The following is a 22,004-nucleotide window of genomic DNA, read 5'->3' as shown; positions in this document are numbered from 1 at the left end:
CTGTCAGCCACAGAAAGCCAGTCTTGCTCACGAGGCCAGAGCAATAGGCGCTGACTGTGTATGTTAGAATGTGAGTGACAATCAAAACTCACAGCCCTGATATTGTGCTCCTGGCCAGAAAGCGGCAGGTCAACAGATGTACCTGGCTTTGACATTGGCAGCCAAGATGGCAGGAAAAATCCAAGCCCTGGGTGAGATCTGCCTACAGCATCACCTGGGCACCAGGGACCATCAGCAGTAAAGTTTCTTTCCATCCCTGTCTTCCACCCCGACTGTAGGCTAAGGGGCCCACAGTACCCCTCAGAGACTCCACCTGTGTTCTCACAGTTCTCTTCATCGCTGTTGTCTGCACAGTCGTCCTCCCCATCACAGCGCCAGGACAGGCGGACGCAGCGGCCAGACCGACAGCGGAACTGCTCCGCCGTACACATTGAGGTGGCTGTGCAGAGCAAAGGTACAATGGGGGGAGGGGGGACCATTTCAGCCTGATACTCCTCCACCTGCCACCTGGAGCTTCGCTTTCTGCCAGAACACAAGCCATGCTTGGTAATATCAGTGTGATAGTCTATATGGCATCTTTGTGTGACTCCAGAAAAAGGTGTCCTTTCCTCAAAGCACTTTACAGTCATCTGCTGGAACACTGCCAGGAAGAACATCTACATCTAATAACAGAAGGTGTAGTAAGTCTGTTATGTGTGACTGGCAGACCCTTGGACATAGTGCATCTGTGCAGTGCACAACCTACACTGCTGTACGTGTCCTGTCCAATCAGTCTTCAAGCTTTGTCATCAGTGGAGCCCTCTGAATTCTCAGCCCTTTCAAGTGCCCCCTACTACCCAGCCCTTTCACGTGCCCCCCTACTCACTACAGTTGCGTTCATCGGATTGGTCATCACAGTCTGCGTCACCATCGCAGCGCCAGCCTGCATTGATGCACAGGCCACTGTCGCACATGAACTCCCCAGAGCGGCAGGGCTGGTGGGAGGCTGGAGGAACACAAGAGACTCCATCTCTAGCCAGCCCATGCAGTGTCTCGCGGCAGAACAGAACGCCCTGACCCTAGCGCCCTGGTTCCTCTGCCCAAGGAGCAAGGAATCCAGAAAGGTCTCCTTTGAGCTCTTGCCCCAGCTGGCACCTGTGCCTTGCTCTCCCAGGAGCTCCTCCCAGCCCGGCCCTCCTCCTCCACCCAGTTGGCCAGGCACTCACAGCAGTCAGACTCGTCCGACCAGTCTCCACAGTCATCGTCTCCGTCACAGTGGTAGATGTCGAGGATGCAGCGGCCGTAGGCACACTGGAACTCCTCCAGGTTGCAGGGGGGCGCTGGCACTGCTGAAGCTGGAAGGAAGGTGAGGGTGGGGAGGGGCATACAGTCAGTCCTTGCAAGGGGAAAGGGCCCTTGGCGCCTCAAAGAGGCAAGATGCTCAGGCAGAGTGCGCTCCTTGAGTGAGACATAAGCAGTTTTCATTTGGGACAACACGTGGAGACCTCATATTCAGGTGGGGCTAGGGAGACCTCCCTTCTCCCTTGAGCACCTACTCCCCTAGCTCAGCTGCAGAGCTGAGTAAACAGGTCATAAGAACCCACCCTCCTCTCTATGCTCACCATTCATGCCCACGCCCGTGGCCCCTGTCCATGCCCCTGTCCATGTGCTGCTTAGCCCGGCCGTTAGCCCTTGGCGGGGAACCCGCTGACCCAGCCTGGCCCATCAGCCCGTCTGGGGCCACTCACGACAGCTTTCCTCGTCGGAGCCGTCTTTGCAGTCGGTGTCACCATCGCAGTACCAGTGCTCAGCAATGCAGCTCCCGTCACTGCAGCGGAATTCCTTGTCCGAGCACTTGCGCATGTCTGGGGGTGCAGTGAGACCGCAATCCTGAGGCAACCTACCTGCCATCCTCCCTGACTCCCACCCTCACTGCCCCTGGGGTCTGTCCCAGGCCCTACAAGATATTGGACTCTGGGAACAGCCTATGCCTTGGAGACACTGGGCCTCAGGCTCTAGTTTGGCTGGGTGGGGCCAAGGTGAATTGCTCTGTTCCTGCCACCTGCCCTCCAGCTGCTCCAGACCCCGGGGCAGTTCAAGGATCAAGCAGCACTGGAGCCACTGCCACTCTCCCCTCCCACGGCCAGGTCAGTCACCAGCCATGCTGCCTGCACCACTCACCACACTGCTCGTCGCTGTTGTCACCGCAGTCATTGTCACCATCACAGTGCCACAGGCTCCGGATGCAGTAGCCATTCTGGCAGGGGAACTCGTCCTCCTCACATTCCCGGGGGGCTGTGGGCATAGGGCAGTCAGGCCGTTGCAGGCGGTGGAGGGCAGTGCCTGGCAGCCCAGCAGCCGAGGGACCCGACGGAGGTGGCTGCCTCTCAGGGCCTTATCCTTCCAACAGAGGAGGGGAGAGGACAAAACCAAGAGGCGAGACCTAATGGCTGATGTGGCCTTGCTCCCCCACCCTGGCCCCGCAGCACTCACGACAGTCCTGCTCATCCGAGTCGTCCTCACAGTCGTTGTCCCCGTCGCACACCCAGGAGCGGCGGATGCACTTGCCATTGTCACAGTGAAAGTCCAGTGGGGAGCAGGTAGGCAGCACTGAGTCCCGGGAGAAGAAGGGAGAAGGCATCAGTCTGGCCTACTCCCTGAGGCAGGCTCTGCTGGGCCAGAGAGCCACCCCCCCACGTCCCCTGTGGCGAGGCTCCCGTCTGCCCCACTGTCCTGCCTGTTAGACTCCTGAGTGAATGGAGAAGCTAAGCGAATGGAGAGAGGAGCAGTAAGAAAGTGAGTCTTCTCAGGGGATGGCGAATGAGAGGGTCCCAGGGCAGGACAAGCCAAGGAACTCAAAACCACTGACAAGCAGCAAGAAAAACAGGAGCAAAAGAAATGTGTCCACCTGCCCCCGGGCTCTTTTCCTCTTGTGAAATGATTGACAAAGCCGGGCTCCTTTTCCAGTTCTAGAACTCATTACTTATCACACCGAGCACAGCAGTTACCTTCTCTGAGCTATCGGCCCTTTGTACAATGGGGATAATTATACTGGGCGCACAGACGTCTTCTGAGATAATGCCTACGAAAGTGCTACATGAAAGTGAACATTCACCATCATCACAATTAGCTGAACTGGTTATGGTTAATAAGGTCCAGGTTGTAGCTTCATTCTTATTAGGCTAATTAGCCACCACCCTCACACACAGGTGCTGCGGGTTGGAGGCTGCACCCCTAAACCCAGACAACTGGCTCAGCAGAGATCTCCATACATCTCAGACAAGACACCCCAGTCCACGGTGTATCATATATCACCACACTGGCGGGCAGAGGGAGTTTTAAAGAGAATATAAACTTTCTTACAAAGTTTATGTATTAGAAAAGATGTGATCATGTAGAATAAACAAATGATGCCCCCCAAAATCTGTATCCATGCGCAGTATGCATATTCAGAGATGCACAAATAAGCAACACAAACACACAAACATGTTTTCCCCAAAATACAAAGAGACGTATTTAAAGAGACCACCTGTAGTTTCCAGGACATCTTTGATAGTGCTGCCCAAGTTTGTTTTATTGGATATAGACGCGTGATCAGACACAGGACTGAAGTTGTCTGTATCACGAAGAAGCCACCTACCTCTACCTGTCACTCTCCCTCACCCTCGCGAGAGTCCCAGCACTCTGACAGCTGTTGCACAGGACACGCCGTCAGACAGTCCTTGCTGCCCGCCCCCCAGGTCCCTGTTCTACCCCACTCCGTGCCCCCCGACTCCACCCCGTGGGAAGGCTCTTACTACATCCATCCTCGTCGCTGTGGTCCCCGCAGTCATTGTCCCCGTCGCACTGCCACTGGGCGGGGATGCAGGTGCACTCGCCGAGGGCACTCACCGCACACGTGAAGTGGCTCCGACCACAGGCACAGTCAGGGCTGCTGGCCAGGCCTGGGGGGGAGGGAAGAGGAATCAGCGAGAGTGGGTTCAGTTCCCATCCAACAAAGCCCGTTTCAGGGGGCAGAGTAGAGGGGTCTAGTATAGAGACCCCGTCACCGGGGAGCCACGGTGGCACAGCAGGGACATGTGGACAATGTAATCATGGCCTGGGCATCAATGGTCAAGAGGAGACTCTTTGCCTCTTGGTTCACAGAGTCCAAGTACCTGCCCTCTGACTGGGTTTTTTGCATTGTGTCCCCACAGACCAGAGAAAAATGACGCCACCTGAGGGTTCGTGCTCTTGGGGGAGAGACACACGGGGCAGATGGGGTGAGGCACAGAGGCCTCCATGTCCTTTCCTCCAAAGTTAGGTTGAGACGTGGATGTTTTTGCCTCTGTCCATGACCAGGCCCTTGAACGATGTTGACCAGGGAGGGCAAGAAATACCAGTGGAGTTAAAATGCCGGATCCTCTTCAGGAATAAGGAGTCTGCAGAGGGGCCGGGAAGCAGCCTGGCTGGTCTGAATCTCCCTTTTGAGAAGGGTGACCAGGGGGCCTAAGGAGGAGGCCTTACTCCAGGCCCAACACCGCAGTCCTCTCTGCAGGCTTCACTCTGCGACTGGGTCCATCAGGGCCTTTCCAACAGTGGGACAGCCCAGCCTGGAGGGAAGTTGGAAGGGTAGCCCTTCCCCCGCCTCAGCAGCACACAGCTGGGCTTCCCTATTGAGCATCAAGCTATCTGCCTGGCCAAGTCCCATGACCGGCTGCTGTGCCCCCTCCCCAGTATGCCCAGCAGGATGCCCTGGGATGGCGTGTGAATGGCTCAGTGCCCCTGCTCCAGCCTCAGCTGGAACAAAGGGTTCTGCCAGGGTCACTCTCCCCCCTCCCAGCATTCATCTAGCCTGCTGGGCCGCTGCAGCTGGGAAAGAAGGGGCCACCGTTCATTGCTCATCTCTCCCCCTTGCTTTCTTCTCTCTTTCCTCCTCTCAGCTGGGCCCTGCCCTTGGCGGGGCTGAGAAAGGAAAGAGTCAGCTCCCAAATTGCCACCCCTCGTCCTTTTCTATTTACAGGCCCAGTCACTGTCTCTTGGATCCTCTCCTTGATGTTCCTTCTCACCTCACATTACAATTACCTGGCCCTGCTGAGTCTCAGGCCCTGGAAAGCAGGGGTATACAGCTAGCCCCTCCAAAAGCAAGGGGAGAGTCCCAGACCCTCTTCCCCTCCACTTCAACTCATGGGATAAGTGAGTATTGGCAGGGGTCCCTAACCTGCAGATGGATGCATGGATGGGTGGGTGGGTAGGCGGTGGGTGGATGGATGGGTGGAAGGTAGTTTGGATGAAGGCCAGTCTTTGGTATCTGTAAATCCCTGAAACTATAGACAAAATGTAATTTCTGGAGTGAAGGACTCCAGCTTTCACCAGGTTCTCAGTTGAGGTCTTGCCCATCTCCACATGCTGAGGAAATCCACTGCCCTAGAAAAGATGCAGGATTTCCTGGAAAGCCAATGACTGTTGGGCAGGAGCAGTGACTCTGTACCTCACAGGAAGGTCTTATTCCAAGGCCAGTGTTCCTGGCTCTCCAGGTCTCTCTGCAAGTGCAGGGCAGCGGACTCTCCCCCAGAAGCCCCAGCCCCATCCGCTTGCTTCTTGGGCTGAGAGCACAGTGAGGGAAGGGCTTTTTTATGAGACCCTGAAGAACTTTTATAGTGAGATCAGCCCATCACAGCTATGGGCACCACTTGCGGGAACTCCGGCTAGATTTAACAGTTAGGAGGAAGTGTCTCAGAGGACTCAAGCTATGAGGCTCCCCAACACGCAGATCCCCTTCATGGGGAGTAATGGTGACAATGGTTCTCCACCAGAGATGATTTTGCTGCCTGGGGTTGAGGGTGGTGGGTGGAATTGGATATGCATGGAGACAGTTTGGTTTTCACGACTGGCAGTACTGCTGGCACCTAGTGGCTAGAAGCCAGGGATGCTGCTAAACATCCTACAGTGTACAGATCAGGTCCCATCACATAGAATTATCCAACCCCAAATATCAATAGCAGTTGAGAAACCTTGCAAGGAGCAGTGAACTCCCTGTGAGGAGTTTGGAGCAAAACGGGTGACAAGGGCAGAGAGGAAAAAGGGGAACATGGAGGAAGGGGCAGGAGGGCGCAGCGCTGAGCCTGGAGCAAACAGACGTGGGTTCCACTGGCCAGCTGGGTCACCATGAGGAGTCACTTAACTCTCTAAGCCTCAGTTTCCTCCTTTGTAAAAAGGCCACAAGGACTAGACAAGCAGATAAATGTGGAAGAAGCTACCCGTGTACCTCAGCACACCAATAAATGCAGGATGGGAGGATGGGGTGGGAGTGGTATAAGGACGTGGGGAATATGTTTTTTCCAAAAGCTTTTGGTTTCAAGGACTTGATACTAGGACTGGGAGAGCAAGAACAGCAGTAGTTGGGGGCCGCCGCAAGTGGAAAGCCATACTGAAGGTAAAGAGGAGACTTCAGGGTTTGTTTTCACCTCTCCGCCCACCTTGGGCTGAGTGATAGCAGAAGTCCTGATTTCCTCCAGCAGATTTCAGGAACAAAGCATTCCATCGGGTGGGCATCCAGCTAGTGGCAGGCTGCTGGAAAGTCAGGACTTCCTGCAGGTCAGAGGCACAGCAGCCTCTCAAGGTCAGGCAAGCTCCCAGCTTGGGCATTCATTCCACAAATACACACACATTCTATCCCCCCCAAAAGCCAGCTGCCCCTCCGGGAGCCTCCGAGGTGGAATTCTGCCTTTTCACTCAAGTCCTGGCTGTGATCATAAAGGGCAGCTTTTAACCCTTTTTAACTAAAAGAATGGCGAGCGAAGAAAGGAGACGAATGACGGTGGGTGGCAAAACGCAGTTGTCATTTTAAGAAGTGAAGCTAGAACACTCGGCCGTGCTTCTGGCCTTGAAAGCAATTTGCCAGTCCCTTGGCAAGCCCCCTCTGCCTCTAGGGGCCCTCTGCCCGCCAACGTAGGCAATTTAACAAAGAAAAGATCTTTCCCCAAAATGTTCGCTACCGCTGGTCATCAAGTCACCAGCTTTGGAAGCACATGTGCTCATAGGGCCTTTGTGAGTGGCTAACCAAAATCTCAGCCATTTACCAATTTCTCACTGTTTCCTTTTGAAGGAAAGAAAGGACGCTTCCATCTGGTGAAGCAGTTGACATGGAAGCAGAGAACAGAGATTCTGGAGTGAGAGAGCCTGGAGTTTGAACCCCGGTTCTCCTAACTAACGCGACAAAACTGAGCAAGTTAGTTAAATGTCTCTGAGCCTCAGTTTCCTCCTCCATAAAATGGGGATCAAAGGGACCTCCCTCGTGGCACAGGTTTAAAGTCAGTGCTATCAAGCTATCACCAGCCACTGCAGCATGAGTTTGATCCCTGGCCGGGGAGCTGACCCACATGGTGCAGCAGACCCCTCCTGTCTCACCCGCTGCTCCCCTCAGCAGTGTATTTCAGTGGATCTGCCTGTTCTGTTCCCCACTCTGTCTCTGGTGAATCCTCTCACCCTCCTGCAACTCTGGCCTACACCAGTTCTACTCTGGCCCCAGTTCTTGTATACATAAATAAAAAGAGATCTTAAAAAATATATGGGGGTCATAAAGTCTGACTGCAGAGGGTTTGTAAAGATTAACTTAAACATTGCACATAAACTGCTTATCACAGGGCTGGGCCACAGCAAAAGCTTCCTGATATTAATACAACCAACCTTTTGTGAGTACTTTGCAGTGATCACCAAGCATCGTTCTAATCCCTTTTCAGAGTCACTGAATGCTCCCCACAACTCTGGGAGGCGGCACTGTTATTATCACCTACACATAGAGAGGTGTAGTCTGTCAGTAGGTTACACTGGTACTAAGGGGTGAGGCCAGCCTTCACGCCCAGCCCTGTGTCTCTGCTCTTAATTACTCCATTATACCGCCTCCCATACATGATATAGCTATTATAAAAAATTCCAAAACCCTGAGGTCAAAAAAAGGGAATTTACAAAACTGGTTCCTCTCCTCTATGTCTTCTCAGTTAGCAATACACAGTGAGTTTATGGACCTCCCTGGTTACTACTAAGGCTAATGACCTATTACCTTGCATTCAGGTCAGGTGGGAAGTAGGGACAGACTGGAGTCCCAGCCCTTTAACCAGTGCCTCCGTGTTGTGTTGCCCCCAAAAGAATAGGGCTTCTAATAATAAATCATTCCATGTTTCAGCTTCTCTTTACACCTGACAAACTACCTTTGCATACGTTCTTACTTAATTATCACAATAACTCTGACTAGTCATGGGAGTGTCCCTTGAACAGGTAAGGTCACCAAGGTCATAGGGTAAGTGGGAGAATCAAGATGGCAGCCCCATTCTGGCCTTCAGATCAGCATTCCTCCCTCAATGTCATCTTAGAACCCAGGACTTGCAGTAAGTTTCCCAGGTGACAATGAAGCATGCCCAGGTTCCAGCTCTCCAGCAACCCATAAAATGCGCAGCTGGAGGGAAGCCACACCTGTCACCTGGACGTCAAAGTGAACAGTGACTACACATGGCCACACACAATTTTTTCAAGTAGAACCAAAGATAAACAAGCAGTCCCCCTTGAGTGCTGGGCTAGGATGGCTAGCCCAGGGTGGAGGAGATTGTAACAGGAGAGGGAGGAGCCTCACTCCTATAACTGAAGGATATTTTTCGTTGAACATGTAACTCTTTCCTCCTGCCTACTGGTGGCAAGTAGGCCTATGGCGAGGCTATAGGCCCTATTGAATGAGGAAAAGCTAGAGGAAACAGCCTTAAACTACATCCAAGACAATCAGGGGACTGATCCACTGACTTGAGCTCCTCGGGAGGCCTACTAGGTAGGGGCCTCTCACTGAAAGAGGTGCCCGTGTAGCAAGCAAAATGGACATCACTGAGGAGGGGGCAGCAAGGAGCCATGTGTGAATGGATCCAAGCTCATCCAAGCAAATGCATGGAAACTGGAGAGAACTGGGTGTCTAGAGACGGCCACTGTTTGAGAGGACAGAACTTGCAGAGGAAACCTCAGAACCAATACCCAAAAGGGTGAATGGCTGGAGGAGAAGGAGGCCAGGAAGTGAACTCCTTCCTGATGCTGCCCACCTGGCTCCAGGCAGCCCTGCTGAATCAAAAGCCTCTGCTTGGTGCCCCAGAGGCCCTTAGTGCCCCTTTGTAGGGTAGCATTGAACCAACGGTGGGATTGCTGTTTATTTACAAGACCATGATCTTCTTGGCAGTTGGAATTGTGTGGTAGAAAGCTTTGTATTCATAGTCTGCAGTTCAATGCTTGGTAGGTAGCCGAGGATCAATATAAGTTTATAAAATTAATCAATGAGTGACTGATGCTTCCCTCCAGAGTCTTGAAAGAATTTAGGTCAAAACAACAACAACAAAACAAAACAAAACAAAACAAAAAAAAAGGCTCAAAATATCAGAAAGGAAAAGCAGTAACTTCCTACCTGACCTGTAGTCAAGAAAAGAGGAATCTTCATTTTTAAGGCAGCTTCTTAGTTCTATCCAGGTTAAGGTCTTTCCCTGCTTCTATGGGAGTTCTTTCACTCACCATGATACTGACCTGCCAAGACTACTCATGTCTGTCCCTAACCCTAGAGGCCAGCCTTACCTGATTGAAGATCTACCTGGTCTTCTTCTAGAAGGCCCTTTCAAAGGGGACACCCTCAAAGGGGACAATGATACTGGCCACAGGAAGTTCAGCCCTCTCTTGCTATTTTTACACACAGAAAAGAAATTCCTACCAGTTGTCCTCCCAAATGATGAGGCAGAAAGAAGAGAAACTTTAAGAACAAAGGAACAAAACTAAGTTAATTGCTGGCTGGCTGACCCTGGGAATGTGATTTAATCTCTTCATACCTTAGTTTCTCATCAGGAAAATTGGGATCAGAATCCCTCACCTCTTAGTGATATTATGAGAAATTAGTTAATTCGTAAAGAAGCACTTAGCATAATAAGTAGGCCATCAGTAAGTGATAGCTCTACTACTATTACAGAATTTGACTCACACAGAACTGTCTTATCCAGCCTGCTTAGGACTAAGACCTACTATGTTAGAGCTTGAGATTCTAGAAGCCCTACTGTGGGCCAGGTTGCACCAAGTGGATTAAGTTGGTGACATGAATGACCTCTCTCTCCACCAGGTCATGGAGCCATGCTAGCCAAGCCTAGGCTTGCTCTCTCTTCCTAGGTCCTCAAAAGTCCACTTCCCCTGCCCAGTCAATAGATTTCACAAACCCACCAGAATGTGGATTGAATGTGGTAGCTGTGTTCTATGAGAAGTTGCTCAAAATACCTTTTCCGTCTCTCCCTTCATCTCAAAATATAGGACTAAGTTAGTGAGGCTTCTCCTCCACTGGGAGCTTTTCTAAGTCTCCCTCCATCAGAAGTAACTCTTTTTTTTTTCCCCCCAAGCTTTATTTATTTATGGATACAAGAACTGGGGTATAGGCCAGAGGTGCGGGGGAGGGGGCGAGAGGACCCACCAGAGACATAGCGAGGAACAGAAAAGGCAGACTGACCGAAACACACTGCTGAGGGGAGCAGGAAGTGAGACAGGAGAGGTCTGCTGTGCCATGTGGGTCAGCTCCATGGCCCACCTGGGATCTAACCCATGGATAGCCTCATAGTGCTGTGCTCAACCCCTTGCACAACCAGTGAGGCCCCAGAAGTAATTCTTTATGCCTTATAGGATTCCCTGAGAAGTTGATAACTGAACACAAAGAAAAGAAGTCACTTAAGATAAAATAGAACTCTTTCCAACCTAGATCTCTGGGGATAGCTTGGATATAAAATATTCTGCTCTAAGAGGGGCGTGGGTTAGAGTGTTAACACTTTAGACTCTGAGTTCAAATCCTGCTTCAGCTACTCACGAGCCATGTAACAACAGACTGCTCTGAGCCTTAGTTTCTCAGCTGTAAGACAGATGCCTAACAGTACTTACTTGGTAGGGACACTGAGTGGAACAAATGTGATAGCACACACAAAACACTTATCAGAGCCAGGGACACAGCAAAAGATTCAAAAATGTCAACTGCTTCAGAAGTGCATTCATATTTTTTTAGATCACATGTCCCCGTTTGCAAAATGTGATCACCAGAGGAGATTATTCCCTAAAGTACAGGTTCTTTTTTTTTTTTTTTTAAGATTTATTTATGTATGCAAGCTGGGGTACAGGCCAGAGGTGCAGGGAGGGTGAAAGGACTAACCAGAGCCAGAGCAGGGAGCAGAGCAGGCAGAAGGACCGAAGTACACTGCTGAGGGGAGCAGCGGGCGGCAGGAGGGGTCTGCGCGCCATGTGGGACCCTCCTCTGGTGGCCGGGGAGCAGCCGGGGATCGAACCGGCGCTGCAGAGGCTGCAGCCGGGGATCGAACCGGCGCTGCAGAGGCTGCAGCCGGGGATCGAACCGGCGCTGCAGAGGCTGCGGGCAGCTTCGGAACCCAGCGCTCAACCACTGCGCCACCGGGGAGGCCCCTAAAGTACAGGTTCTTATTTGAGGAAAAGCATTTTAGAGTTCTACTACCTCTGAATCTATAGTTGAATCTTGTTTTAAACAGGGAGCTGGGGGGTGGGAAGAGAAGGGTGCTCCCCTTTCTTATGTGCCAGATGTAGGGATATTATAATCTGCCATTTTCATCTGGTTTTCAGAGGCTGTAATCAACCTTGCAGAGAAACTGTCTCTTTTCCTTGTCCATGCCGAAAAGTTGGTGACAGTAGAGCTCCCAAGGCTGGGGCCATCGGAAAGGAACACACACACACACACACACACACACACACACACACACTCCCCGAACCCTCAGGCCTGGCAGGAAGTGAAGCAGCAGAGCTTGGAGAGTTCACTGCAGGCACTTACAACCTCAAAGCGTCTTTATTTCAACGTCCTAATCAGGTGTCTCTCCCAACATCCTCTGCTGTACCTGGCTGGCCCTACACCCAGAGAGGGGGAGGGTCTCTCTTCCCCAAAAAGCACTGGCTGGTGTCAGGAGCTTCCAGGCCCCTGAAAACCTCCGGTGATAAATTATGCAGCAGCACCTTTGTGTCGCTGCCTCGCAGCCAGATGGGAGGTTTGCTCCCAGTCTTTTGTTTCCGGCTTTGCTGCAGTTCAGATCCTCAGCAATGTACAGAGGTGAGGGGGGAGCTCCTGGAGCCAAGTCGGGGCTTGCAGCAAGTCCCAGAAAGGCTTTCCCCAGCTGGGACTCAGGCAGCCCTTCTTCCCACTCAAACCTGAATGAGCAGGGGAGTAGGGCAGAGGGAGAGCTCACAGCCAATTTGCTCAGCTGGGAGACCAATGATAATGGCTAAGTGCAGGGAAAGAATGAAGTTTGCTGGGAAGGGCATAAGAGGTGCCAAGGGCACCGAAGATGCTTACTTCTTGCTAAATCAAAAGTGTAGAAGAGAAAATGGAGTCAATCGGCCACAAGGAAAGCTAGAGAATCAGCTCTTTTTAATGGCTGCTCTTGGTTAAGGTCAACTCTCTGCAGTGCCCCCAAAATATCCCATCACTGGCACCAGATTAAAATGAAGAAACAAAAAGACAACACTGGTCAAACTTTGGGGTGGAGGAGCTGGGGCCTGAGAGGCGATGTGGGGCTTGAGACCTGCATCAATTATCCCTGCACACTGACAGGATTCCTGATAGAAGATGGTAATCATGAAGGCAGGCAGTATGGCCATAGCCCAGCCCCCCAATTGGGACAATTACTACCTTATGAGCTCTGGGGCCTGACTCCCTTTTCAGGCCAGTGGGAAGGACAGCTTGGAATTCTAAACTGTTCCAGCTACAAGAGACCTCAGTGGGCACTTCTCACCAGGGGTCACAGTACCCTTAGCATGAGGTGCCTGACCACAGGGCTTTTAGCAGGGGAGCTCTCAGAGGAAAGTCCCACCTCCAGGACCAATCCAAGGAGAGCTGAAGCCAAGGGGGCTCCCAAGATTCACATAATGGCTTAACGGACCTCTTTTCTGGAAGTATGGATGTGCTTAGGCTTTCATTAGGCTTTCAATGGTGAAGAGAAGGGGCAAGATCCTCAAAAGATAAAAGCAAAAAACAGCTGAAATAAATGAAGGGCTGAGCCTACATTTTGGCATACAGCACTATAATGTAATTTATTGTTTACCTGGCTCCCATAGTCCCAAGGCAAGAACCATTTCTAATCCACTATGCAAGTTGCCTGACATATATCCAGGCCTAGAGGAGCTCAGCCGTTGCTACTTTCTGTTCTGATGGTTTGCACATACTATCATCTAATCTTTACAATAGTCTCAAGTGATCATTTATTACTACTCCCCCTCTCCTCCCTCCATTTACAGAGAAGCACTCTGAAGTTAAGAAAGATTAAGTGTTTTGCACAGTCAGAAAGTATGGAAGCCAAGTTCAAACTCAGGTCTGCCTGTGCTCCTGAGTCACTGAGCTCTGCCTGCAGTGATTAGATTACTGCTAGACAAATGTGTTGCTCGCTGAATGAATGAATAAATGAATGGGTGCAGAGCTCAGTTTAGGGTATGACTTGAGTGTACTGGGGAGAAAGAACCTGACCCTGCCAGCTCTAAACTGGGAGAGCAGCAAGCACAGGCATTCATCTGAGCTATTTATAGGACCAAACTTGGGCTTTGCCAACCAACTAGTCAGCACGGAGCCTTCCCTGGGACACTGAATCCCACCAGGCTGACAAGCTAAGAAGGGCTGCTGATGCTGGAGATGAGATGGCAATGAGACACAGTCTGGGGCCCAGATGCCCCATGCCAGGCAACTGTGACAAAACTCTTGGCTAAGCTGCGTCAAGGAATGTAGAGAAACTGTGCCTGGAACTGGCTAACAGACCCAGTGCACCAGGGGCCTCATGATTATGAGATGTGCCCATGTAATGAGATGTGCCCATGTAATGAGATGTGCCCAGTAATAAAAAAAAAAAAAAGAAGAAGTCAAGACTACTTCTCAAAACTGAAATTCTGTTTCTATTCAGGAATCTTCTAGCACGGATCTTCTCTTCAAAGGAGGTGCAACAAAGCCGTCCTTCCCATTATTCTTCCTGGGGATCAAGATACACAATCAGTAGAAAGAGTAAGCGAAGGCCTATAAGACACCCTGTCCTCTGTGACCTCCTGTGTTCTCTGCTGGTTCAGCAATGGACATGCCCCACCGACTCTATCAGACATGGTCAGACTTGGTTGCCTTGCACCTGTCATTCTTAATACCACGTGCCAGTCGCAGAGGTGCTATCTGATACTCATCAGGGGACAGAAGAGGAAGTCCAAAATCAGTGTCAAGCCAAGCATCTTTCACACGTCCAATAAATTCAGGGACAAGGTCAACCAAGCACTATGACAACAGCCAGATAGGAAGGAGACCCTTCTCAGAGCCACTCTTTTGCACTCATTCTCAGAAATAACTTTTCACTTACCAGGAGACACTCCAAGACCAGTATGGTTTCCATTTTTTAGCGGGTGATTATCAGAGGCCTCACCTCAACCCTCAAGAGGAAGCTAGCCAAGGCTAGGGCCAGCAATCAAGCTTCCTTGCAAAATCTTTAAGGTTGGATGATGTTCTGTGTAGCTCAGGCCAAACCCAGAGGCTCCAGGGGAAGCCCTAAGGACTAGCAGCATCCAAATAAGCACCTTACACTTTAGTGTCGTGAATTCACTTCTAGTGAGGTCAGATCACTTCTAGCTGTGATCTGCTATGATACACTGTTTCTTCCAGAGCCCCTGGATCACACAGTTGGGATCCTCCTGGTGGAGTCTGGGATGAGCAACTGCTCGGTCTCACTGGTGAGCCATGAATCTATCCCTTCCAGCCCTCCAAGGAGGGATCAGTATCAGGCAAGGTGAAATTTAGATCTTCGTGCTATAAAGACTGTCCTTACTCTGTGCACGCAGCCTCAATACCTGCTCACACGTTTCTATTGAACTTTTGTTCTTAAACAAACCAATCAACCAACCAACCAACCCCAGAAGAGTTACCAAGAACCCTCCCAGCCTTTTCTGAGGCATTAAATATACACAATTTCCTCCTCCATTCTCATTGCAGATGTGGTGGACGCAGCTTTGACAGCTCTGAAGCAGTAAAATCCTCAGGGCCACTCTCTGCCCCAACCTTCAACCGCCCCTTTCCCTAGGGCAGAAGGCGACAATCTCCTCTCTGGCTTTGTTGGTATCCGTTTTAGCCCTTTTTATTTTTCAGTGTCGTGCCATTTCCCTTGATCTTTTTCAAAACTTCCTCCAGGGGGCCGAGAGGAAAGTTCCATCCTCTTCTCTCACAGCCGGAAGGGGGAAACCCCCCAAAAAGCATAGCTGTCCCTTTAAGGGGCCCATGTGGTGGGAAGGGCACGCACATTCCTACCCCGGTAGGGCCGCTGTCCCGACACGCCAAAGAGGCTACAAATAACCTCCTTGGAGCGCCGGGCGGGGGAGAGCACACCGCGCAGGGGAGCCGAGGAGAGCGGGTCGGCCAGGCTCCTGCTGGCAGAAGCGTGGAGGAAGGCGAATACGCGCGCGATCGGTGCTGGAGAGGGCTTGGAAAAAGTCATTTAAGACGCTGGGTAGTTTAAAGGACAGCCATGAGAACTCTGTTTTGCACTGGGAGGCAAACCAATCTTTAAAACAAGTGCCCAGGTATCTCCACGCCCTGCCAGGCAAGTTCTGAAATGTGCACTGACGCTTTCCACACGAGCTCTCCAAAGATAAAGAAAGAAGCCTGCAAGGCCAGGATACACAGATCCCTCCATTCCGAGCCCATCTCCTCACTGGGCTGCGAGAATGGAAAGGTTTGCAACTCCCCCCTACACACACACACACACACACACACACACACACACACACACACACACACCACGCTTCCCGCGCATTGAACAGCGGTGGGTGAATAGGGTTGGGGTTCAAAGATCAAACTTCTTTGATCTTTGGGCGAAAACTAGAGACAGCTGCTAAATCACGGGGTGCACCCACGGTCCTGGGGGACTGCGAAGAAACAGATTCCGCTGGAGCTCTAATCACATACAACAGTTGCGCACGGGCACCAAACAAGATATTAATCAGGAGCAGATGAAGCTGCAGTCCTGCTGCCGAGCGTCCAGCTCCCCCGAGGACCCCCGCGCAGGCCGGGACGTGCCTCTCCGAGATGCGGCAGTACCCGCTCCCCAGGCCCCTACCCCTCGGGCGGATCTGCTGAACCTTCCAGCAGTTTCTTCCCTGTATCCCTCTTCTGCCCCCTTTTTCAACTATTTCTCCCCTTTTCCGTGCCCCCCCCCGCCCCCCAAGGATCCAGGGCAGGAAGCTGATTGGTCGCGGCCAGGAGAGGGAACCCAGAACACCACTAAGGGGAGATGCTGCGAGCAAGCAATGTCCGAAGACCCTCGGTGGGGGCGAGGTTTCGAGCCCAAGGAGCTGCTCCCCAAGTACAGGACTCCCCCCTGGGGCCGCCTCTCCTCAAGCCGCCCAAGACCCCGAGTTCGCTGGCAGGAGGGCTATTTACAATTGATATTTCTGCCACCATCCTCCCCCGCGTGCCTTTCTTCGCGCACATTCACTCGCACCAAGGACGCAGAGACCCCGTCTTCACCCGAAAGGGAAGCCGCCCCCAACTCTTCAAAGCGCTGCGAGGGAAGCGCAGCAGCGCCTCCGACCGTCCCCTCGCCGGGTGCAGCCCCGAGCCCGGGGGCGGGGGCGGGGGGCCCCTCCACTGCTGCCTCCTCTCGGACTTCACTATCCGGGGGCGCTCCCGTGCCCCTCCCCGGCGCGCAATCCCAAGGCTGCTGCTCGCAGCGAGGGCGAGGGTCTCAGGCCTCAGCCTGCGCGCTCAGGCTCCGGGGAGGCGAGTCCTGCAGCCGCCGGACCCGGAGGCAAACTTTCCCCGCCGGCCGCTCGGCTCGGGCGCCGCTTACCGTGTGCGCAGAGCAGGGCGCCGAGCAGCAGCGCGCCCCACGGCCGCCTCATGGTGCCCGCGCCCGCGCGCCCTGCCGGCCGGGGGTCCCGCCGGCTCCCGGGGACGGCGCGGCGGAGCGGGTGCGCGGAGGGTCCCCCGGGGGAGGCGTCCGGGTCCGCCGCGGCGAGCGCGCCCCGCAAGTCGCCCTCCGGCCGCTGCCGCCGCCAGTGCAGCCCGAGTCGAGCCGCCCCGCCAGGGGACCGGGAGGGGGTGTCCCGGGCCGGCCGCCCCGCCCCCCGCGCCGCAGCCCCGGCCACCGCCACCGCGCCTGGGCCCGCCCCCAGCGCCGGCCCGGCCCCTTCCCGCCCTCGGCCCCCGCCCCCCGGTCCCCGGACCCCACCCGCCCGCGCCGCGGGCTCCTGACCCGCTCTCCGTCGGGCCGCCCCCACATTCCTGGCCCGGCAGAGAGCCCCCTCCCTGACCCCATACTGCCGCTCGCAAGTCCCTAACTTAAAGTCTGTCTGTCTGTCTGTCTGCCTATCCATCCATCCATGGGCAACCCTCGGGTCCCCCTCGCTCCAGCTCTACGCCAGGGGAGCACCCGCGCTGACCCAAGTCGCCTGGACGTGACCCCGGCCCCCCTACCGGCCCCAAGTCCAGGCTTTATTGATGTCTCAGAATGCGCAGGGCTTGCTCGTGCATAATCCTCTCCGTCTTTATTGACATCAAACAAGGGACGTCAGGGGGCCTGGAGTGCTGTATCTTAACTAGGTTCTCACTGTCAGAATTCCTTTCCCGAGATTTTTCTCCACCACCCCACCACCCCCTTCCCCGCGACTGTCTAGGCAGCGTTGTTCCAGGGCTAAATAATTCCACGACCTCCCCCTTTCATTTACTCATTTCCTGAGGTGGTTGTCTGGGTCCTGTCGCCCCGGCTCAGACGTCCAGAATTGGCCCAGACAGACTTAGTTCCTCCTCGCTGTCCTTGTAAATCAGCCTTGTTAGCCTCTTCACCTCTTGACTTTCTAACTTTTCGGGAAGGAAGAGGGTAAGGAGGTTAGTCCCTATTGCATTTTGCACTGTCCCAAAGACCACAACGTCTGTCTGTAGGGCCTTTCAGCAATATTTAATTTTGGGATTATTGTGTAAATTATCAACTCCTCTTAGTTTTGAGGCCTAAGGCCTCCTCAGTGCATGTTAATAATCTGGGATGATTTTGTTACCACCGTCCTTTTTTTTTTTTTTTTTTTTAAGATTGAATCTTATTTTGTTACTTTTGCCCAAGTCCTCAACTTCCTGAGTATCACTTTCCCCTCCAGCCTGGTATGCCAACATTTCCTGGCTTTGGATCATCCGTGATCTTACTAAACCACTTTTCTCTTACCAGTAAACAGAGTCAGGATGATCCAAATGCCCGCTGTTAGCTGAAGGGAATGTAATTGGGTATAGGGCAAAGTGAGCATTGGGAAATCCAGCAGTAGATTAATTTTTCATCCTGGTTTTCAATTTGTTGCATGCTTTCTCTTTAAAGGACAGTCTTCGACCAGAGCTAACATTAACTTTGCAACAGTAACAGAGAAACAAGAAACATGAAGTGTTAACTCCTTCTCAGCCAATACTTGCCTATACTGTGTGGCCTGAAATTTTAAGGCAGATGAAATGTGGTTGACCTAGCATTGTTGCGGCAATTTCTTGGAAAAACCAGGCGCCACTTAGAGAAGTGAAGAGAGAAAGAATCATTATACCCACGTCCTCAGTGGGATAGCCCCCAAAAGACTGAGCCCCGAAAAACAGAAGTGGCAAGATTTTATAGTTGGTATGCATAAGTTTGAAATACAGCTGATAACGTGGGATATACGGAAGCTTTGCCAGTTTGAGTTTATCAGGAACTTTTCAGAACACCAATAGAGGGTCATAATAACCATGACCATTGTGATGGGCAAATTGTTCAGCAGCCCTTAGTAACTTCCCATTTCAGCATCGCCATGGTAACTACTAGGTTTTTTTTCCCTCTGTCTGTAGTACTTCTTGCTGTCTGAAGGCGGCAGTGGAGTCAGGTCAGGTTTATGCGGAGTTACTGTTTGGAAAGACAGTCTACGTTTATGGCCTATGTCACCTCAGCCTAAAATCTAAGGGGAAAAAGTGCAAAATAGACTCTGATTGTCAACCTCCCTCTCCAGCCCCACCCCACACCTTCAACAATTTTGGTCTCAGGGTATGACGATATGTTGCTTTGGAAGACTTGCTTTTTCAACCTATTGAGAGAGACCTTATTATTCTGGAGACCATATTTTTCTTCCAGATGAAAACTGGAGACATGTGGTATAATGATACACTTGTCCTCAAAGATCCAGGGCAGGCGGTCACCATACTTTCAATGTCAAGGGATTAAGAATTTTATAAATAGTTTCTACTCTGTATGCAAAGGACAGGTTCCTTTCCAGAAGGCACTATTTGTGTTGTTTTTCTGGGATTGAGGAGGAAAGGCAAGGCTGACTGTCCCTGTGTGACTCAGGCTGGAGAGACTGCATTTTCTGTGTGCACCCCAAGTCCTCCTCCCTGGTTCAGAGCTGTTCCTGTGCTCAGAGCCATCCCTGGATGCTGTGAGTCACTGGGAATATCAATGGCTAGAAACGAACTTCGTGCATAGTCCCTGCCTGGGTCACCCCCTAGGGTGAGTTAAGTCTTGGCTGTCAGAAACTGCTCTTGTGCCAGGAGTGCTAAGCCATATTTATTTTTACCAGGCCTCTCAGACTTTCTTGTTTGGAGTGAGAGATCCTGAAAAGCACGCCAGAATGGGCTGTTTGTCTCGCTTTTATTGTCCCCTGGGACATGCCCCTCAAAAAGTTGTAGGGGACTGCCAATTCCAGAGGGGTCTCAGAGGCATTGGTTTCCTCAGAAACACCACCCCTTTCCTTCATCCTTCTAGGACAGTCCCGGGGCCTGAATTTCCAAGATCAGAATATTGCTCTGAATTAGACCATCACTAATGACTCTTTCAAGGGAAGCACAGGGAGTGAGTGCTATAGAAACCAGACAGAAATGGGCACAATTTTGATCTAGTTGGGTTGATAGGATTCTCTTATACCCCAGGCATCATTCAACAACCTGGGTTTCCAACTACAATTCATCTAAAAGTGTACAAGGCCTGATGTTTCACACATTAAGCTGCTGGTTCACAAGCAGGAGTGATTCTGCAGACATGGGGCAGTATCTGGAGACATTTCTGGGGGAGTGAGTGGGTGCTACTGGCCAACAACAGGTAGAGGCTACGGATGCTGCTGAACATGTTCCAGTGTGCAGGAGATCCCTTCCCACCACAAAGAATTGTTTAGCCCTAATTGTTAATAGTGCTGAGGTTGAGAAACCCTGCTTTAAAAGAGTAATACCACAAATCTGCAAAGAATTGCTTCATTTTTCTCTCTAGAATCACTTTCTTGTCAAGGCAATGCAAATTGAGAGAAGAGTTTCTTAAAGCTATAGAAGAGAAAACACAGCTAAAGGAGTACTATACCATCTGCCTGGTGAGGCCTGTGTCCTGAACAGGACTGATTCGTGAACTGAGTAAGTATCTTTTCAGGCATAGTACGTTCCAGGCACTGCAGGGGCGGTGGTAAACTATTATACTGGGTCCTGGAACTCTCAGAGGGAGGGGGGAACTATACTGAAATGCAGAGGCATTAATAGAATGATCCCACAAATGAATTTAAAGTTATAAATCATAAGGGTGTTTAAGGAAAAGTACAAGTTTCTATGAAAGGGGAGATTTGACTTAGACCTGGGGATTCAAGAAAGACCTGTGAGAGGCACTGACACTTACATTGAGTAAGAGTCATCAGGCTAAGAGTGGGTGGGGAGGACCTTCCAGGCAGAAGGAGTAGTATTTGCAAAGTCACTGAGGCAGGAAGAGTCCATTTGGAACAATATTATTAACTTTTTGCTAGGGGTGTTTTTATCTAGCTCCATGGGGCTACTGCTGGAGACAGGCAAAAAGAGAAATTATAAGGCAATAGTCTGATGTGCATTTCTGCCCTTTCTTCATTTGCAAACCTCCACACCACCACTTCTAGTGCCAACACTTCTCATGTTCCAATTCAGCAGCAGTCCTTGCTCAGGATCTAGAATACCAGTTCTTTGACCTAACTTGGGGTACACCCTGAAAAGTGGGACATTCTAGCACATTTTTATCTCCTGAAAGCTTGATATTCACACACCTGGCACATATAAGTAGAACCTTTGCAGTGCAAGCCTGATATATTTATTTCAGCAGCAAAGATAAATTTATACCAGCAGACAAACAAATAGATCAAGGAATAAACACTCATTTAATAACAAACGTATAGCAAGCATCTATATACATGCTCTCTGGTTCTGCATTTGCCCCCTTATTATTCATTCTCTACATAGCAATAGAGTGATGTCCTAAAAAACATAAATCAAATCATGTCGTTACCAGGCTCAAAATCATGCAATCAATGGCTTCTCGTCGACCTAGGATGAGATCCATACTTCACACATGGCCTGCAAGGTCCTTTGTGACCTGGCCTCTGCCTACTTCTTTGATCACTTTCCCCTTTACTATGTTCTAGCCAAGACGACTTTCTTTCCACCCTGCAACATGCTGAGATGTCAGTCTCACAGCTTTTGCATGAATGGTCTCCTCTACTTACAATGCTATTTCATGGCTGATCTCGGCTCAATGTGAAATACAAACTTATCAAGGTGCATTCTCTAGGAGAAGAAGGCATAGCTAATTTTGGGGGACTACCAAGAAGGCTCACCTGCCCACCCTAAAACTGCCTTCTTCTCACTCACTGCCTTTACCCTATTTTAGCTAGGGTTCATGGAGGTGGTAACATTTAGCCCAGGACTTATAGGATGTGTAAGAACTGACTAGGCAGAACTAAGTAGAGAAAGGAGCTTATGCCAAAGCAAGGGTGTGTGAAAGAGCACAGTTTGGGAATACCGAGTGGGAAAAGATGGCTAGAGGATTAAGAATGTGCAGAAGAGTGAGCAGCAAGGTGGCTGAAAAAGTAGGTTTGGGCTCAAACTGTGAATTTATAATATATATCTGTGTTAAGGAATTTTGTTTCATCCTAGAATGGGTGAGTCAGCAATGCTTTTTAAGTAAGGAAGTAACAGGGTCAACTTTGAGAACAATAAAGTCTTATAATAATGTGGAGGATGGCGTGGGGAA

At 51.2% G+C, this 22,004-nt stretch overlaps 1 protein-coding gene across 1 annotated transcript in view; it reads right to left on the bottom strand.

Moving 5' to 3' along the window:
- The window catches only part of LRP4 (LDL receptor related protein 4), a 44,243-nt gene extending 33,177 nt beyond the window's left edge, over positions 1-11,066 (bottom strand). Inside the window, exons 1-8 of the mRNA XM_054699230.1 lie at positions 6,426-11,066; positions 3,777-3,923; positions 2,473-2,589; positions 2,161-2,274; positions 1,728-1,844; positions 1,206-1,334; positions 866-985; positions 314-439 (exon numbers count right to left, since the gene is read on the bottom strand). Of these exons, the coding sequence (XP_054555205.1) occupies positions 314-439; positions 866-985; positions 1,206-1,334; positions 1,728-1,844; positions 2,161-2,274; positions 2,473-2,589; positions 3,777-3,923; positions 6,426-6,606 (1,051 nt within the window). The 5' untranslated portion in view covers positions 6,607-11,066. The remainder of the gene's footprint in view (positions 1-313; positions 440-865; positions 986-1,205; positions 1,335-1,727; positions 1,845-2,160; positions 2,275-2,472; positions 2,590-3,776; positions 3,924-6,425) is intronic.
- Positions 11,067-22,004: the final 10,938 nt, after the last annotated feature.

The sequence above is a fragment of the Talpa occidentalis genome, unplaced genomic scaffold (genome assembly GCF_014898055.3).
Source record: "Talpa occidentalis isolate TD23 unplaced genomic scaffold, MPIMG_talOcc4v2.1 talOcc4.3, whole genome shotgun sequence".
NCBI lineage: Eukaryota > Metazoa > Chordata > Mammalia > Eulipotyphla > Talpidae > Talpa > Talpa occidentalis.
This window is presented reverse-complemented; position numbering and strand designations above follow the sequence as displayed.